This window comes from Schistocerca gregaria, chromosome 1, assembly GCF_023897955.1.
Source record: "Schistocerca gregaria isolate iqSchGreg1 chromosome 1, iqSchGreg1.2, whole genome shotgun sequence".
NCBI lineage: Eukaryota > Metazoa > Arthropoda > Insecta > Orthoptera > Acrididae > Schistocerca > Schistocerca gregaria.
The window spans coordinates 754,115,419-754,132,874 of NC_064920.1; the positions used below are offsets into that span (position 1 = coordinate 754,115,419).

The following is a 17,456-nucleotide window of genomic DNA, read 5'->3' on the forward strand; positions in this document are numbered from 1 at the left end:
TGCGGTCCGGTCCCAGGTCGACGGGCACGTGTACCTTCCGCCGACCACTGGCGACAACATCGATGTACTGTGGAGACCTCACGCCCCACGTGTTGAGCAATTCGGCGGTACGTCCACCCGGCCTCCCGCTTGCCCACTATACGCCCTCGCTGAAAGTCCGTCAACTGCACATACGGTTCACGTCCACGCTGTCGTGGCATGCTACCAGTGTTAAAGACTGCGATGGAGCTCCGATGCCACGGCAAACTGGCTGACACTGACGGCGGCGGTGCACAAATGTTGCGCAGCTAGCGCCATTCGACGGCCAACACCGCGGTTCCTGGTGTGTCCGCTGTGCCGTGCGTGTGATCATTGCTTGTACAGCTCTCCGCAGTGTCCGGAGCAAGTATGGTGGGTCTGACACACCGGTGTCAATGTGTTCTTTTGTCCATTTCCAGGAGTGTAAATAAATAAAATAAAATACTAAATCACACCCCTGACCATAACTCCAGGTAGGTCCAGTGGGTCTAGCACGGAGACAGGTTGGTTGCAGGACCTCAACTGACCTCTTCCTAAGTTGTTCATAATGACATCTTTGTTGTCTCAAAGGCATTCTTGACTAACATCAACTCAGGGCGTCCAATCTCAAAGGTAAATAACGCTTGATTAGATTTTTTTAGATTAGATTTACTTTCATTCCAATTGATCCATAGTGAGGAGGTCCTCCAGGATGTGGAACATGTAAATATTTGTCATGTATTGTTTTTCTGACAACTAAAGCAAATAAGCTAATTTACCATTCCACAGGTCCCAAGTGGAATGATCATCATTTTTTAATGAAAACTATATGCAAAAGTCATTTTACAAATACTAATGGACTGAATTTAAAATTAAAATGTTTATTTATTTATAAGGTAATAAACAGGTAATACAACTACTATAATACTTATTTACAATGAACACATTACTGCACTGAACTGGTGTAGAAGTTAGATTGTACTTACACACACACACACACACACACACACACACACACACACACACACACACACACTCTTACAATGAACACATTACTGCACTGAAATTGTGCAGACGATATATACACAAATCAGTTGGTTTTGCTGAGAAATTCATCAATGGAGTAGAAGGAGTTGACCACCAATAAATCCTTTAGGCTTCTCTTAAACTGAATTTCATTGGTTGTTAAGCTTTTTATGGCTGCTGGCAAGTTATTGAAAATGTGCGTTCCTGATAAATGCACACCTTTTGTACAGGAGTAAGTGCCTTTAAATCCTCGTGAAGATTATTCTTATTTCTAGTACTGATTCCATGAACTGAGCTGTTGGTTTGAAAAAGTGATATATTTTTAATGACAAATTTCGTTAAGGAATGAATATATTGGGAAGCAGTAGTTAGTATCCCTAGTTCCCTAAACAGGCTTCTTCAGGATGTTCTTGAGTTCACACCACATATAAGTCTTACTGCACGTTTTTGTGCCCCGAAAACTTTAGCTTGGCTTGATGAATTACCCCAAAAAATAATCCCATATGACATTATGGAATGAAAGTAAGCATAGTGTGCCAGCTTTTTCATTTTTATATCCCCTATGTCTGATAAAATTCGCATTGCAAACAGAGATCTGTTAAGACGCTTCAGCAGTTCTGTGGTGTGCTTCTCCCAGTTGAATTTATTATCTAACTGTAATCCCAAGAATTTAACACTGCCCACTTCTTCTATCTGCTTGTCATCGTATGTTAGACATACACTCGTGGGACACTTGCAAGTTCTGAACTGCATGTAGTGTGTTTTTTCAAAGTTTATTGTGAAAGAATTGGTTAGGAACCAGTGATTAATGTCCACAAATATTATATTAGCTGACTTTTATAAGACTACACTTGATTTGCTATTTATTGCAATGTTTGCATCATCGGCAAACAAAACAAACTTGGCATCTGGTAATGTTACTGATGAAAGGTGATTGATATACACAAGAAAAAGTAAGGGGCCCTAAAATGCCTGATACCTTGATACACATGGTTAAAACACATTTTTAAATCAAATCTGAGTTGCATCCTCACAGTGGCTCTACTAGCGCCACTCTTATGCGACTGGCGAGGAAATTTTAATAGGCATTCTCTTGAAGATGCAGAAACACGCCTACCAATTTTCATTCATGTCACCCAACTCGTTCTTGGTACTGCGAGGTTTTTGTTTCGTGTGTGTATTTCATTGCAATCGCTCGGCGTTGCATTTTTCGCAAGCACTAGTGCAGCTTGCTAGCTGGCGGGTACTCACGGAAGCAGGTGAAGGAGAGGTAGGAGACGATGCAGGAGCCGGGGCAGTCGGGCCGCGGGTCGGGCGCCGCCGTGGTGCTGGGCTGCGGGGGCGGCGTGGGCCGCGGCCGCGGCCTGGCCGGCCGGCTGGTGGTGGGCGGCTGGCGCGTGTTGTCGCAGCACACGGAGTCGCGGCCGCACGTCGACGTGTGCGGGATGACCACGGCCGGCCGCTCGCACAGGCCCGACATCAGCCGCAGCAGGCAGAAGCCCGGGCACCGCGGCAGCGCGTGCGTCGACTGCAGCAGAGGCGGGTTACCCCAGACAAGTTAGCAAAAAAAGGCAGCAAATGGCGGAAGTAATTTATAAAGTTTTGGAACTTCGGATAAATATTCCTATGGGGTTTAGTAATGAGAAACAGAAAAGACTCCCCCCCATAGGGGAGGTGCATCCCTCCTTCCCCCCTCCCCCCAAAAGTCAATTTACTCCATTTTTGCACAAAATGGTTCATTTTTATACTAGAACTGTAGCTACAAAAAAAATTATTCCTATTACAATTCTACGTAAAAACAAACAATATCCCCAACTGAGCATTATAGGAGATGTTGATAATATCGGGACAGTTGTTAAGTTTCTTTTATTTTGAACACGACCGGTTTCGAACTCTTACAGCCCACCTTCAGGTGTTATTAGTTCGTGGGGAAAAAACTTGGACTGTAGAAACAAGAGCTGGAGGGAATCAAACGCATCCCTCTCTCCAATTCACATGAAACGACCACCAGCTTCAGACAAGATATTACTACTGGTTTCATGCGGTTGAGCACAAGTTTGCAAAAGAAAATACAAGTTTGTGAAGGCTGAGTTGCACTGCCCAAAAAGGTCTAAAGCTAGTGAAGACAAAGTTGCACTAACGTGGCTCGCAGTGATTTGACGGAAGATTTGGAGAATAGTTTGCTGTAAACAGTTGTGTACAATAGCTTATTTATTAAGCAGATATTGCTGTATTTTAGTTGCTTGGTTGTACATATGATGATTGTAAATGCGTTATACTGCAATAATTGTTGATTAATGCTTAGTTCTCATTACAAATTATTTTGACTCCAGTACAGATATTACGATGCACATTACTGAAAACACTGTAAACCAGGATTGTTCTGAACCAATAAATGTGAATTTTAAAAGGAATTTCACTCTGTTTTTTACTTTCAAATTTTAGTGCTAAAAATTATATGCTACATAAATGCTTCTATACGTACAAAAGTAAGTATCTGTGGAGAAACAGAAGAAAAATTTAACCGAATTTAAATCGAAGTGAAAACCTATGCCAAACTCAGATTGTAGCACAAGGTGTCATCTCATGTAAGTCTTTCACAGCTCCTTTAAAAGTATGGATTGAGCATTTATCTACATTTGCATCATTACAGCTGACTGTTGAGACTTGGACTACTATTCACGCCTTTTCTTCTACTCAGCCCCGTAACTGAAGTTTAATAAATTTTCTTCTTCCATTTTTAAATTACAGTGTCCACTTTTTGTATTTTGCAGTCTTTTCCTGAAGTTAAAAAATTTGCTCCAGAAAAGTAAGTTTTTCCAAACGTGAAAAAAATGTCCCATAGTACAACATGGTTATGTAGGTAGGAACAAATATTCTGTTAAAATTCAAAAGTATTGCAATCGATAAATTCTTGTCAATTTAGTATATAATAGTCTCTCTGTTACATTATTAGTCTACCAATAATCAATAAATGAATACAAATTAAATACAAATATGATCAAAAACCAGTTACAAGTCAAACACAATTTGAAATAGAAGCTATTGCAAACTAACACAAACTTCTGTTTGAAGACGGAGAAACTTATCAAGACATTAAAGAACCTCTGTTTATTTACAGATATCTCATGTTCCACGGTAAAAGACCTTATATTTCAAGATACCCCTAAAATGTGCACGGCTGACGAAAGATGGCTTAACTGTCCACGCGTTATACAACTGGTTTTTAAAAAAAATGCTTCATTATACTCACCATAAAATTCTTTAATTGAAGAATTAACAATATCTTGGAAATGCCTTCGATGTATTATTATACAGTACTTTAATGCTTAGAGTTCGAAATATTTACAAATGCTGAATGCAATACAACCTCGTGTCTGACATCAACAAGAGCAGTAGAAATTGCCGCAAACTGTTTATGGCGGTTTCTATGTCTTCGTGTGATTCTAAAATCGGTCACTAGATTGCAAATACTGACCAAGATCATCATGTGTTCCTAGATAAACTATCCTCAAAGTACAACACTCCGGCCTACTCTGCAATCGACATTTACATGTCTGACAGAGTCTGCGAAGCAACCATTCCAGACTATTCCTCTACCATTCCATTCTCGAGTAGTACGTACAAATAGTGAACACCTAAATCTTTCAGCGCGACTTCTGATTTTGTCGCATTGGTTATTTCTCCCTTAGCAGTCAACAAAATATATTAGCATCCGGAGGAGAAAGTTAATGATTGAAAATGTCGTGAAAATATCCGGCTACAACGAAAAACGCCTGTTCTTAATGATTACCACCACATCTCGCTTATCATACACGTGACACTCTCTCACCTATTTGGTGTTACAATGGGACTTCGTTTATCCATCCGGCATTAGTTTAGATTTCCAGTTCATCGAGTCGATTTTTTTAGTACATTCCTATATATTGTTTAATATTCTGGACGTAATATCAGCAACAATGTTCTGTGAGGATCATTAAAGTTAAATTCAGGCAACTGCAATGCAGAAATCCTCGGACATGTGTCATCTAACAAGTTGACACTGAGTTGTAAGGTATTGTATGCTCCCGCATGTTGCGAGTGTAAAATCACAACAATGAGAAAGAAGGTAGTAGTGTTTATGGACAAAAAGTTACAGGCACTGACAGGATGGATAAAAAGAGAAGTGCTGAAAAACATCGTTGCTGAATTTTATGCTGGGACTCCAATGGTGTCAGAATGAAGACTAGTAGTCCATAATTCTCAGACAGGTGTTAACGACATGACTCACTGATTGCGAAATTATTTCTATCGTCGTTTGTTCGTCTGTAGATAGTGATGATGGATTAGTTGGTGAAATTGGGGCTAAAATGAAGAGATTATGCCACACTCAGAGGCAGCAACACAGTTGCACAAAATAATTGTTTATTTAGAAGCCCAGGCGGAAACGACTTAAGCCGAATTATTGATGGTGAAATGTCTACGTATGTTGTCGTGCTACATACAAACGACATACGATGCTGGCTCAAAAGAAACTCACTAATTATTTCATTGCATAAAACTCACTGTTTTCTTGCAATATCTAGTCACCATTTGTGTGAAAATAATGTATAATTTGTTCCTTATGTGAAAATAACTCAGCTGTGTTTATAGCATCGAACCCATGTCGGCCGGCAGGAGTGGCCGTGCGGTTCTAGGCGCTACAGTCTGGAACCGAGCGACCGCTACGGTCGCAGGTTCGAATCCTGCCTCGGCCATGGATGTGTGTGATGTCCTTAGTTAGTTAGGTTTAATTAGTGCTAAGTTCTAGGCGACTGATGACCACAGAAGTTAAGTCGCATAGTGCTCAGAGCCATTTGAACCATTTTTTTGAACCCATGTCATCCTATTTTTTCTGACTTTCCGGTTTATCCACATTTTCGATCACACGGATGACGAAATGAATTGCTGTTGTTTGAATTTTTGCCCTGTTCTCCTTCAACCCTTTTTGATAAGAATCGCCTACCGCGCAGCAGTATTCCAGAAGAGGACGGACAAGGGTAGTGTAACCTATGCTATTTCTTTAATAGATCTGTTGTACTTTCTAAGTGTTCCGCCAATAGTCGGAGTCTTTGGTTCGTCTTCCACCAAACATGTTCTACGTATCGGTTCCAATTAAGTTTTTAATTGAGTCGACAGTCTTTAACTTTGTGTGATTTATCATGTAACTGAAAGTTAACGGAATTTTTTAGTACTCGCGTGGAGGAACAGTTCGTTTTTATCTTCTGATGACTTCACCAAACGGTGAATGACGGCATTATCTGCAGACAGTATAAGAGGGCCACTAAGGTTGTTTGCCAAATAGTTTGAACAGTAATGAAGCTATGACGCTTCCTCGAGGATGACTTCCCGTAATTTACTACGAACTATGAAGTTTCTGACAGGAAATCACGAAACCAATCACACAGTTGAGACGATACACCATAGACACACTATTTCATTGGAAGTCGCTTGTGAGGAGCAGTGTCGAAAGCCTTCTGGGAATCTGGAAATACGAAACCAACTTGAGATCCCCTGTCGATAGCTTTCATTGCTTTCTGGAAATAAGAAGCCAGTTTTGTTTCACAAAAATAATATTTTCTATATCCGTACTGGTTATTTTTCGATAGAGCGTTTTCTTCGTGGTGTTTCATAATTTGAAACACGGTTTGGATAACAAAAATAGTACCATTAATGGATGTCAATGATACGAGTCTAAAATTCAGCAGAATATTTCTATTTCCTTTCTCGTTCATTGATGTCACCTGTGCAACTTTGCAGTCTTTAGGTACAGAGGTTTCGATAAGTGATGAACTGCAAAAGTTCCAAAACGTTTTAGAAACGCGAAGACGAAAAAAAAAATCGAATATGACATTACGTGAACCATCTATTTTGCAACAGTACACTGATGAGGCAGAACATCCAGAACATCATGAGCACGTAACTAATAGCCGGTATGTCCACCTTTGGCACGAATAACAGCGGCGATACATCGTGGCATGGAAGCAAAGAGGCCTTAGTACGTCGCTGGATGGAGTTGGCACCACTTCCGCAAACAAAAGTTACCAAATTCCCCTAAATTCCGGGGATGACAGCGATGAGCTCTGGCGCCACGTTCACTCACATCGCAGATGTGTTCGACCGGGTTCAGATCTGTCGAGCTGGGGGGCCAGGTTTTTCCCGTCCCGCAGTACAGGTGTCAAGGAGCTGTTCCCCTGGAAGTCGACGGATTCGCGCCCTCCCATAGGCACGGTAAAGAAGGTTTCGGGATTCATCAGACCATGCAACGCTCTGCTACTGCACCAATGTCCTGAGCCGAGTGTCACGTGCCCATTTCAGTCGTAGATGCCGATGTTATGGTGTTAACATTGACACAAGCATGGATCATCGGCTGCCGAGGTCTATCGTTAGCAGTGTTCGGTGCACTGTGAGATCATCCACACTTGTACTCTTTCCGGCGTTAAAAAAATGGTTCAAATGGCTCTGAGCACTATGGGACTTAACAGCTGAGGCCATCAGTCCCCTAGAACTTAGAACTACTTAAACCTAACTAACCTAAGGACATCACACACATCCATGCCCGAGGCAGGATTCGAACCTGCGACCGTAGCAGCAGCGTGGTTCCGGACTGAAGCGCCTAGAACCGCTCGGCCACCCTGGCCGGCTCCCGGCGTTAAAGACTGATGTTAGATCCGCCACAGTTCGCCGCTTGTCCTATTTTACCAATCTGCCAACCCTGCTACTTCCGACACCTGTAATGAGAGATGGCCGCCCAATCCCCCGATGTCTGGACGTGGTTTTATCTTGGCTTCGCTACGTGTTGAAAATACTCACCACATCACGCCTCGAATACCAGACAAGTCGTGCAGTTTCCGAAATGCTCCTGCCGAACCTCCGTGCCATCACAATCTGCATCGGTCAACAAACGTCGTTATTGTTATTTTGGGGGGAGGAGAGCAGACAGCGAGGTCATTGGTGTCATCGGATTAGGAAAGGAAGTCGGCCGTGCCCTTTCGAAGGAACCGTCCCGGCATTTGCCTGGACCGATTTAGGGAAATCACGGAAAACCTAAATCAGGATGGCCGGCAGGGGATTTATACCGTCGTCCTCCCGTATGCGAGTCCAGCGTGGTCAGCAAACGTGATCGCGCGCCTTCCCCATTCTACACAAGGACAGCACGTTCACTGTTACTACACGCGCCGTGCGCGTGTCTGACTAGCAGTCACTCGTCGCCAGGTGACGCTGCTACCGCCTGGACAGGTTTATATCGGTATTAGGTCGATGGTCTTGATGTTCTGGCTGATCAGTGTACACTTCGTAGCTCCAAGTTTATAACCACTACACCGCTTTGTACTCGAAAGATTTCGGCCATTTTTGAGTACCTTAGAAGGGAACCTCCCCATCGCACCCCCCTCAGACTTGGTTATAAGTTGGCACAAAGGATAGGCCTTGAAAAACTGAACACAGATCAATCGAGAAAACAGGAAGAAGTTGTGTGGAACTATGAAAAAATAAGCAAAATATACAAACTGAGCAGTCCATGCCCAAGATATGCAACATCAAGGAACGTGTGAGATCAAGAGTGGCGTGGTCCCGTGGTTAACGTGAGCAGCTGCGGAACGAGAGGTCCTTGGTTCAAGTCTTCCCTCTATTAAAAAGTTTAATTTTTTATTTTCAGATGATTATCAAAGTTCAGGCACTCACACATAATCAACTCCTCTCTGCAAAATTCCAGGACATGTTCAGATTTGCTCGGACGTATGCAGGATTTGACGGTCTACACATGGAAAAATTTGAAAACTTTAAAAACATATGTTTCGACAGAGCACAGGGAAAACTGTGCGACTGTGAAACTGTTGCATTCATTTGTTGCAGTTTATGTGACAAACTCTTATGTTTTCATCACTATTTTGGGAGCGATTATCACATCCACAAGAAAACCTAAATCGGGCAAGGTAGAAGAATCTTTTTACCCATTCGCCAAGTGTACAAGTTAGGTGGATCGACAACATATTCCTGTCATGTGACGCACATGCCGTCACCAGTATCGTATAGAACATATCAGGGGTGTTTTCCTGTGGAGGACTCGGTTGACCTATGACCTTGCGATCAAATGTTTTCGGCTCCCATTGGAGAGGTACGTCCTTTCGTCTACTAATCGCACGGTTTTGCGGTGCGGTCGCAAAACACAGACACTAAACTTATTACAGTGACCAGAGATGTCAATGAACGAACGGACAGATCATAACTTTGCGAAAATAAAGAAAGCAAGGACGTCTCGTTTCGCAGCTGCTGACGTTCACCACGGGACCACGGCGGTCCTGAGCTCACATTATCCTTGATGTTGCCTATCTTGCGCATGGACTACTCAGTTTATATAGTTTGCTTATTTTTTTCATAGTTCCACACAACGTCTTCCCGTTTTTTCGGTTGATTTGTGTTCAGTTTTTCAAGGCCTATCCACTGTGCCAACTTATAACTAAATCTGAGGGAGGGGGGGGGGGGGGGGTGCGATGGGGATGTTAGATCTTGTGAAGGTTCAAATCGTACCAAGTAAGACGTGTTCCTATAAATCTTCAGTGTGCCGTTGACCTGAGGCGGCATACTTTCACAATACCCAAGTTATGATACGAAAACTATCGACTACGGAATCCGATATCGTGTCTCCCAAGCACTCGCCATCGAATGCTAACAGAACCTCATAGCAGTTCCTGCCATGTTTGATAGTTCCGTTGTTGTTTGTTGATTTTGTCTTCAGTCCTGAGACTGGTTTGATGCAGCTCTTCATGCTACTCTATCCTGTGCAAGCTTCATCTCCTAGTACCTACTGCAACCTACATCCTTCTGAATCTGCTTAGTGTATTCATCTCTTGGTCTCCCTCTACGATTTTTACCCTCCACGCTGTCCTCCAATGCTAAATCTGTGATCCATTGATGCCTCAGAACATGTCCTACCAACCGATCCCTTCTTCTAGTCAAGTTGTGCCACAAACGTCTCTTCTCAGCAATCCTATTCGGTACCTCCTCATTAGTTATGTGATCTACCCATCTAATCTTCAAGATTCTTCTGTAGCACCACATTTCGAAAGCTTCCATCCTCTTCTTGTCCAAACCATTTATCGTCCAGGTTTCACTTCCATAGATGGCTACACTCCATACAAATACTTTCAGAAAAGACTTCCTGACAAATCTATACTCGATGTTAACAAATTTCTCTTCTTCAGAAAAGCTTTCCTTGCCATTGCCAGTCTACATTTTATATCCTCTCTACTTCGACCATCATCAGTTATTTTGCTCCCCAAATAGCAAAACTCCTTTACTACTTTAATTGTCTCATTTCCTAATCTAATTTCCTCACCATCACCCGACTTAATTCGACTACATTCCATTATCCTCGTTTTACTTTTGTTGATGTTCATCTTATATCCTCCTTTCAAGACACTGTCCATTCCGTTCAACTGCTCTTCCAAGTCCTTTGCTGTCTGTGACAGAATTACAATGTCATCGGCAAACCTCAAAGTTTTTATTTCTGCTCCCTGGATTTTAATACCTACTCCGAATTTTTGTTTTGTTTCCTTTACTGCTTGCTGAATATACAGATTAAAAAACATCGGGGATAGGCTACAACCCTGTCTCACTCCCTTCACAACCGTTCCGTATGACGTGAAAATGACGCCACGTGTGCACGAAGTCTTGTGTACTGTAGGTTAGCGCAGCACTTACGGTGCTAGTATTGTAGACTCTTATAGGTACCTGCGGCGGTGCCGTGGTGGTGGTGCTGAGAGGTGCAGGAGCCGGCGAGGAAGGCGCCAGCGGGGAGTAGTAGGTGACGCAGCAGTTGCCGTCGTCAGGGCACGTCGCCTCGGTGTCGATGTCTTCGCAGAGTAGCGCGAGGAAGCTGCCCACGCACTCGCCGCGGCACGGCTTGGGCACTCGCTTGGGCGGCGGCGGCTGCGGCGGCGGCTGCTTCGGCGCAGCGGGCGACGGGGACGGCGACGGGGGGGCGCCGGCTGGGGCCGGCGAAGAGGGCGTGGGCGGCGGCGCCGAGGGCCGGCTGGCGTTGCGCTCGGCCAGGCTGGGCGGCGGCTGGGCTTCGGGGAAGGCGTCGCGGGACACGCAGCAGCGCATGCCGGCGCCGCACAGCTCGGCCGCCTCCAGCACCGCGTCGCAGTACTCGGCGATGCGCTCCGCCACGCACAGGCCCGGGCAGGGCTTCACTGCGGACACCGGCGGCAGGCTCAGCGAGGGGCAGGGCGCAACAATATCTGACAGCTAACGAGAACTTTTAAAACGACGACACGGTCACTACCGGGTGGTTATCATGAAAGTACAGCTTCTCACGAAAATCCAGTGTGGACCGTACTTATCTTATGGCAGGAAACATGCTAGATAAGATGATGCCATAATACGGCACCTGGGAAAAAAAAATTAGTTCCAGTTTTGGCCACTAGGTGAAACTCTGGCGTTGTACACTGTTCGTATGACGTTATGACATCTACTTTGTAATTTCACATGAATAAACGTGAATGAACAGTATGGCCATGGAGAAGAGAGACCGTGCTCTGTTATTGAAACTGTTTTATGTGTACAGTAGCAATTAACAGTAGCATTGAGAGAGTATTGCTGACTGAAAGGTTTGAGGAGAGGCCCGATGTCATTAAATAGTTTGAAAAAGATGGTAATGAAATTCGGGAACGTAGTTGCACTTCTTGATGCAATAATTTACCAACAGCCGTATGTATTGTAGAAATTTATTTTATTTTATGAACTTCTATGTGCTACCAGTTTCAGCATTACATTGATACCATGATCAGGCCCCACTCGTCATAGTCGTAAAACCGCTATACACGGAAGCAGCCATATAACTGGATCCGTGAATCAATCGTCCTGCAACAGCTCTTGGTCTTACGACTATGGCCAGTGGGGCCTGAAGATGGCACCAATGTAATGCCGAAACTGGTAACACATAAAAGCTCATAAAATAAAATAAATTTCCACAATACATATGGCTGTTGGTAAATTATTGCATCAAGAAGTTCATGCCAGCCGTCGTCGCACGATCCATAATGGATCAACGAAGATAGTTGAAGATAGTTGCACTTGGTGTGGTCTCCTATTGTGGTGGAAGCTGTTGACGGGGTTGCTGTTTGCTGTAATTGAAAAATACAGCACGTGCCCCGAGCAGTGCTAGTGCTTGTGCCGTGTAAGAAGAATTGTGTATCCTATGGTCAAGTTGTGTTGTTCCTACGGAAAGTTGTGTTCTCTGTTTTACACTGGTATCCCTACAAGATCCAGACGGTGCAGCAACTGAAACCTTATGATCCGCAGCAACGTTCTGGATTTGCTTTTCAGTTTCTGGGCTGCATCGAAGTAAATGACGTGTGGCCGGCAATATTCTATCGAGTGTCAAGGTACATTTTACGCAAAAGAGTGCAATGAATACCCACAACTGCCGAATTTGTTAAATCACGTGTTGTGCACGAAGTAGCCATTGCACTCGCTGTATGTGACTGTCTGGTGTAGATTCACAAGCACTTTTAGTCTCCGTCGGTTCTTCTTTGAAGAGAATGCACCCGGGGGGTCTGTCAGATGTACCATGGCGTCCGCACTTTATCGAGACCGCCTTGTACAGCACGTGACTCCTGCTCTGAGAGAGTTCAACTGCGTGGAAACCACTGTTTTCTTGCAAGATGTGGCAACACTTCAAGTCGCTCGCCCAGTGAAAGATCTGCTTAACGGACCCTACCGCTAACATTTGATTACCAGAGGTCTTCCATAAGCATGGCTTGCAAGATCACTTGATCTGAATCCATGTGACTTATCGCTCCGTAGACATGCAAAAGAACGAGCTTACGAGGGACTCGTTTGGTCTCTACCTGATCTGCAGGCCAGTATACAGGAACACGTCGCTCATATCCTGTCAGAACTCCTGCAAGCAAATGTTAATCACGTTTTTTTTACGGATACAGCATCTCGTCGACGTCGCCGGACCTCATCCTGAACAAACTGTGTAAGTTGCGGGTAGTAATAAAATCAACATTACGTCTGTCTCACGATACATCTTTCTTGAATTTATAGCGCGAGATTTATACCTGGCGGTCGAAACTGGAACTAATTTTTTCCAGCGAAATCGGTTCCGCATTAACACATTAGCATATCTATCAAGTTTCGCTGCCATACGATGATTATTATACAACACGCACTGGACCTCTGTGAGTAGCTGCACTTTAATTATAACTACCCGGTTTATTTGAACTTCAATTTGAAGTTCATTGCTACTATATTGGACACAAAATGGTTCAAATGGCTCTGAGAACTATGCGACTTAACATCGGAGGTCATCAGTCATCTACAACTTAGAACTACTTAAACCTAACTAACCTAAAAACATCACACACATCCATGCTCAAGGCAGGATTCGAACCTGCGACAGTAAGCTCAGCAGACCAAACAGTAATTACCTCTTCAAAAGAGCTTACTGATCGTTTTAGAGTGATGTATGTGACGTATAACTGGTACCAAGAGGCCATATGGCGTCCCACCGCGGCAATGATGGCAATGAAATAGTGTGAATGTGCCAGTCGGTTGTATGGAATCAGTGCAGTGACGTACATCGACGAGGATGCGTGACAAAATGGGAGAAAGGAACTGTCGTCTTTGGACACGTTCATGATCACATCGTGAATAAAGATGCCTGATTTGCTGGTGTGCCGCGCGGGGTAGTAGCCGAGCGATCTAGGGCGGCTTGCCAAGGCTCGCCGCCTCCCCCCCCCCCCCCCCCCCCCCCTCCGACGGAGGATCGAGTCTTCCCTCGGGCATGGATGTGTGTGTTGTCCTTAGCGTAAGTTAGTTTCAGTTAGATTAAATAGTGTGTAAGCCTAGGGACCGAGACCAATGACCTCAGCAGTTTGGTCACGTAGGAACTTACCACAAATTTCCAAACTTTACTGGTGTATCAACGCATGCAGTCCAACGTGTGTACAAGTAATGGTGTGCCAGTCGCAGCCATGTAACGCAAAGACACTAACCGACGAGGACCAAAGACAAGTGTCACACGTTATTAATGGGCATCTACTCGGGACCCAAAAGGAACTGCTAATGTTAATGAATACCGGTCCATCTCAATCGGTTTCCGAGTGAAAATTACGAAGGGAACTGCATGGAATGGACATTGGTGTCCGGTACCTTGCAAAAGGCCACAGCTCGCAGCGGCACATAAAACTGCACCTTTTCAAGGGTCAAACATTAAAAAAACTGGGCAGTAGTTGATGGAAGTGTGTAGTGCGGTCGACGATTAGCGATTTTGCTTCTGTTAAATGGCAAATAGCCCTGAGTGCGTCAACGGACCCATGATACCTTTAACCCACAGCATGTGGAAGGCATAGTTCAGGCCGGAGATGGTTCTGCGATGTAATGGGAGTGTTGTTCGTACCATGACATGGACCTAGTCATTGAGGTTACCAAGACTACGGACCAGGACGTGTCTCGTCATATAGTATTCTGTGTCCCTCGGTGAGACAGTGTTCCGCCACAGTGGCAAGGGATCTTGTACACACCGGGCAAATCGGTAGCTTTTCTGCCTTTTGCTGGGAGCATTTCCTCGAAGATAGGAAGGATTCTGAAAAGATATCACATCAAAAGTATTTTTCGTCCGCCAGCCAAGATTAGAGCGCTCCTTGGCTCTGTTAAGGATGACTTGGGTTTGAGGAAGATCCCTTGCCACTGTGGAAAGACTTATATTGGTCAGACAATCCGGACCATTCAGGAGCGATGTGCGGCACACAAGGCTGCTTCAACCTGAGAAGTCTGCAGTGGCGGAACACTGTCTCACCGAGGGACACAGAATACTATATGACGAGACACAAATGGTTGCCCCTGCATCTCGCTATTGGGACTGTATTTTAAAAGAATCCATAGAGATTCGGTTATCTGACAATCTTATTAATAGAGACAAGAGTTTTCTTTAAAGTAAGACTTGGGACCCAGTGTTATCTGACGTTAAAAAACAACGGTCTGTGGTTCTATCGTCGGAATAAAATTTTTATTTATTTTTATTTTTTTTTAATTTTTGACAGCGATATCTCGATTTCGCCTCTTTCCATCACTGGCGGCGGGGTATGTCTACTGCGCTAGAGGGCGGTTACGGCACCTTCTCGTGCACGCGTTGTGGGTCTTCTGCGGCCTATATAGGGGCCGCCGCTTGCGCTGGGAAGTCAGTTCCGGCGAGATCGTGCACCAGCACTCTCACCTGAAAATGGCGGCCAGTTGGACCGCGGAAATATTGTGTCATGAAGACGTTATGATCCGGCTGCATACCCGAGAAGAATATGATCAATTATTACGCCGGGAAAGCCTTCGTAGTCACTGCTATACTATTGTTTAACATAGCGGCATCTAATTATTTCGTAGTTACTGTAATTAACAACATGAAACTAACTGACGATGCAAACGAAGTTTTCATTATGCTACTGGACTATGTATTGAGATTCCATCTGCAGTAAAAAATAATGTACCAACATTTAGAGCAAGAAACATGGTAGGGATCCTTCAATAATATAGTTTCAGTGCAGTTAACAAAAATGTAATCAGCTTTGTTTATTTGAATCATTTCACTTATTTTCCCATGAAAACGACAGATATGTATTTGACTTTGAATTCTCTTTCATCTTGTTCTATTGTAATCTCCGAATAATAACACTTTCTGTAATTTTGAACAACTTCTTTGATTGTAATTAACGAAATTACTGTATGCAACAATGTTCGAATTGTTAGCGAGACGATACAAGACCCACGAGAAATGGTGTGAGGGAGCCAGTACTAAGTGAGATGTTGAGCTACACCCGTCCAACTTCAAGAACTTTTATTTCATCCTGGTTTTTCAAGATTTACGTTCTAAAAGACTTTTACTTTAACTGACTTTTATTTGAGAAGTATTTTCCCCAGAAAGGTGTTTACATCGCAAAGTTTATACGGCATCCCTGAAGAAACTTACGGACTTTCGTCTTCGTTCAGTCGAGACAATTATCAAGGCTAGAGGCGGAAAGACGGTATTAACCTGAGGTGATGTTTGGTTGGGGGGTGGGATTGATTTTATTATCATCATTCAGCCTGTCGAAGACATAGGTACAAATAAGAAATCGTTTATAGAGTGTCTCCACTTACAAATACATGTTGTTATCTGAATGCAAACTGACGTGTCTCTGGATAAATTCCGGCACATCGGGAACTACACATCTCAGAGCATGTGTACTGAAAATATACGTTATTAATTTTTTTATGGAAGTAAGTTTGCACTTAGAGCATAACACACTTATGTATCGAGGCATCTGTAAACCCTTCTTCACGGTTATTATGGTTTTGAGCAAGATGGCTCTTGATAACGAACTTATTCCGAAACATGCTCTGTGTGTGAAAAACTAGCTAAAAGGATGTAAGCACGTCATATTTTTTAAAAAAATCTGATTGTATAATTAGTGCTAATATTATGAAGCACATCAGTTTGTTTGGATATTTAGGGATAACGCTTCTAATAATAAGGAAAGGAACGAACACATGAATTCAACGAGGAAGGAGAATGGAAAACTTACAATTACAGGTTTTTCGAGATCTATCACCTGTAAAGATACTGTGCAACCTGTCCTAGAGTACTGTTTCCAATATTTGGAGACTGTGTGAAGGGGGTTGTCAGGATCGTAACAGCACGATATAACCCATGTGAATGTGTAACACAGAAGCTTTGTCCCCACTCTACTGGGGCATAAGCAAATAGTATAGGGCGAAGAAGCCTAATATTGGTGTTTCGGACCGTTAAGGTGAGCGTTATACAATAATTTGCAAAGATGTAGAATGAAGAACCCAGAAATGTTGATAACACCTGGTAGTAGTTGCAAAATAGAATTTATAATAGAGCCCTCCGAAGAACTTAATTCAAGTTTGATTCTGGTCGCAACTTGGACCACAGCTTTTAACTACGTCACTTTTTGATTTAAGAAAACGCCTAACAGTATTTTACGCTGTTTTGTATTGATAAGGACGCGAACGAAATCTGATTCTGGAACACTGACGCTGAGTAACAATGTAGAACCCGTACTCGAGTCTCTTCCAGAAGATTCCAACTGAGTGTGTTTTTATTGCCAAGGAAATGTATGTGAATGGCTCTGAGCACTATGGGACTTAACATCTATGGTCATCAGTCCCCTAGAACTTAGAACTACTTAAACCTAACTAACCTAAGGACATCACACAACATCCAGTCATCACGAGGCAGAGAAAATCCCTGACCCCGCCGGGAATCGAACCCGGGAACCCGGGCGTGGGAAGCGAGAACGCTACCGCACGACCACGAGATGCGGGCAAATGTATGTGAGTTGTAGATATTAGCCATGATTGAAGGAGAGGCGCACAATGTGTGCATTCTGGATCTACTGAAGCAAAAG

General features: G+C 43.7%; 1 protein-coding gene across 1 annotated transcript in view; it reads right to left on the bottom strand.

Annotated features, from left to right (window-relative positions):
• Window positions 1–17,456, bottom strand: part of LOC126267750 (protein masquerade) — a 261,391-nt gene that overhangs the window by 27,278 nt on the left and 216,657 nt on the right. Inside the window, exons 4-5 of the mRNA XM_049973057.1 lie at window positions 10,774–11,237; window positions 2,275–2,551 (exon numbers count right to left, since the gene is read on the bottom strand). Coding sequence (XP_049829014.1) covers window positions 2,275–2,551; window positions 10,774–11,237 — 741 coding nt within the window. The remainder of the gene's footprint in view (window positions 1–2,274; window positions 2,552–10,773; window positions 11,238–17,456) is intronic.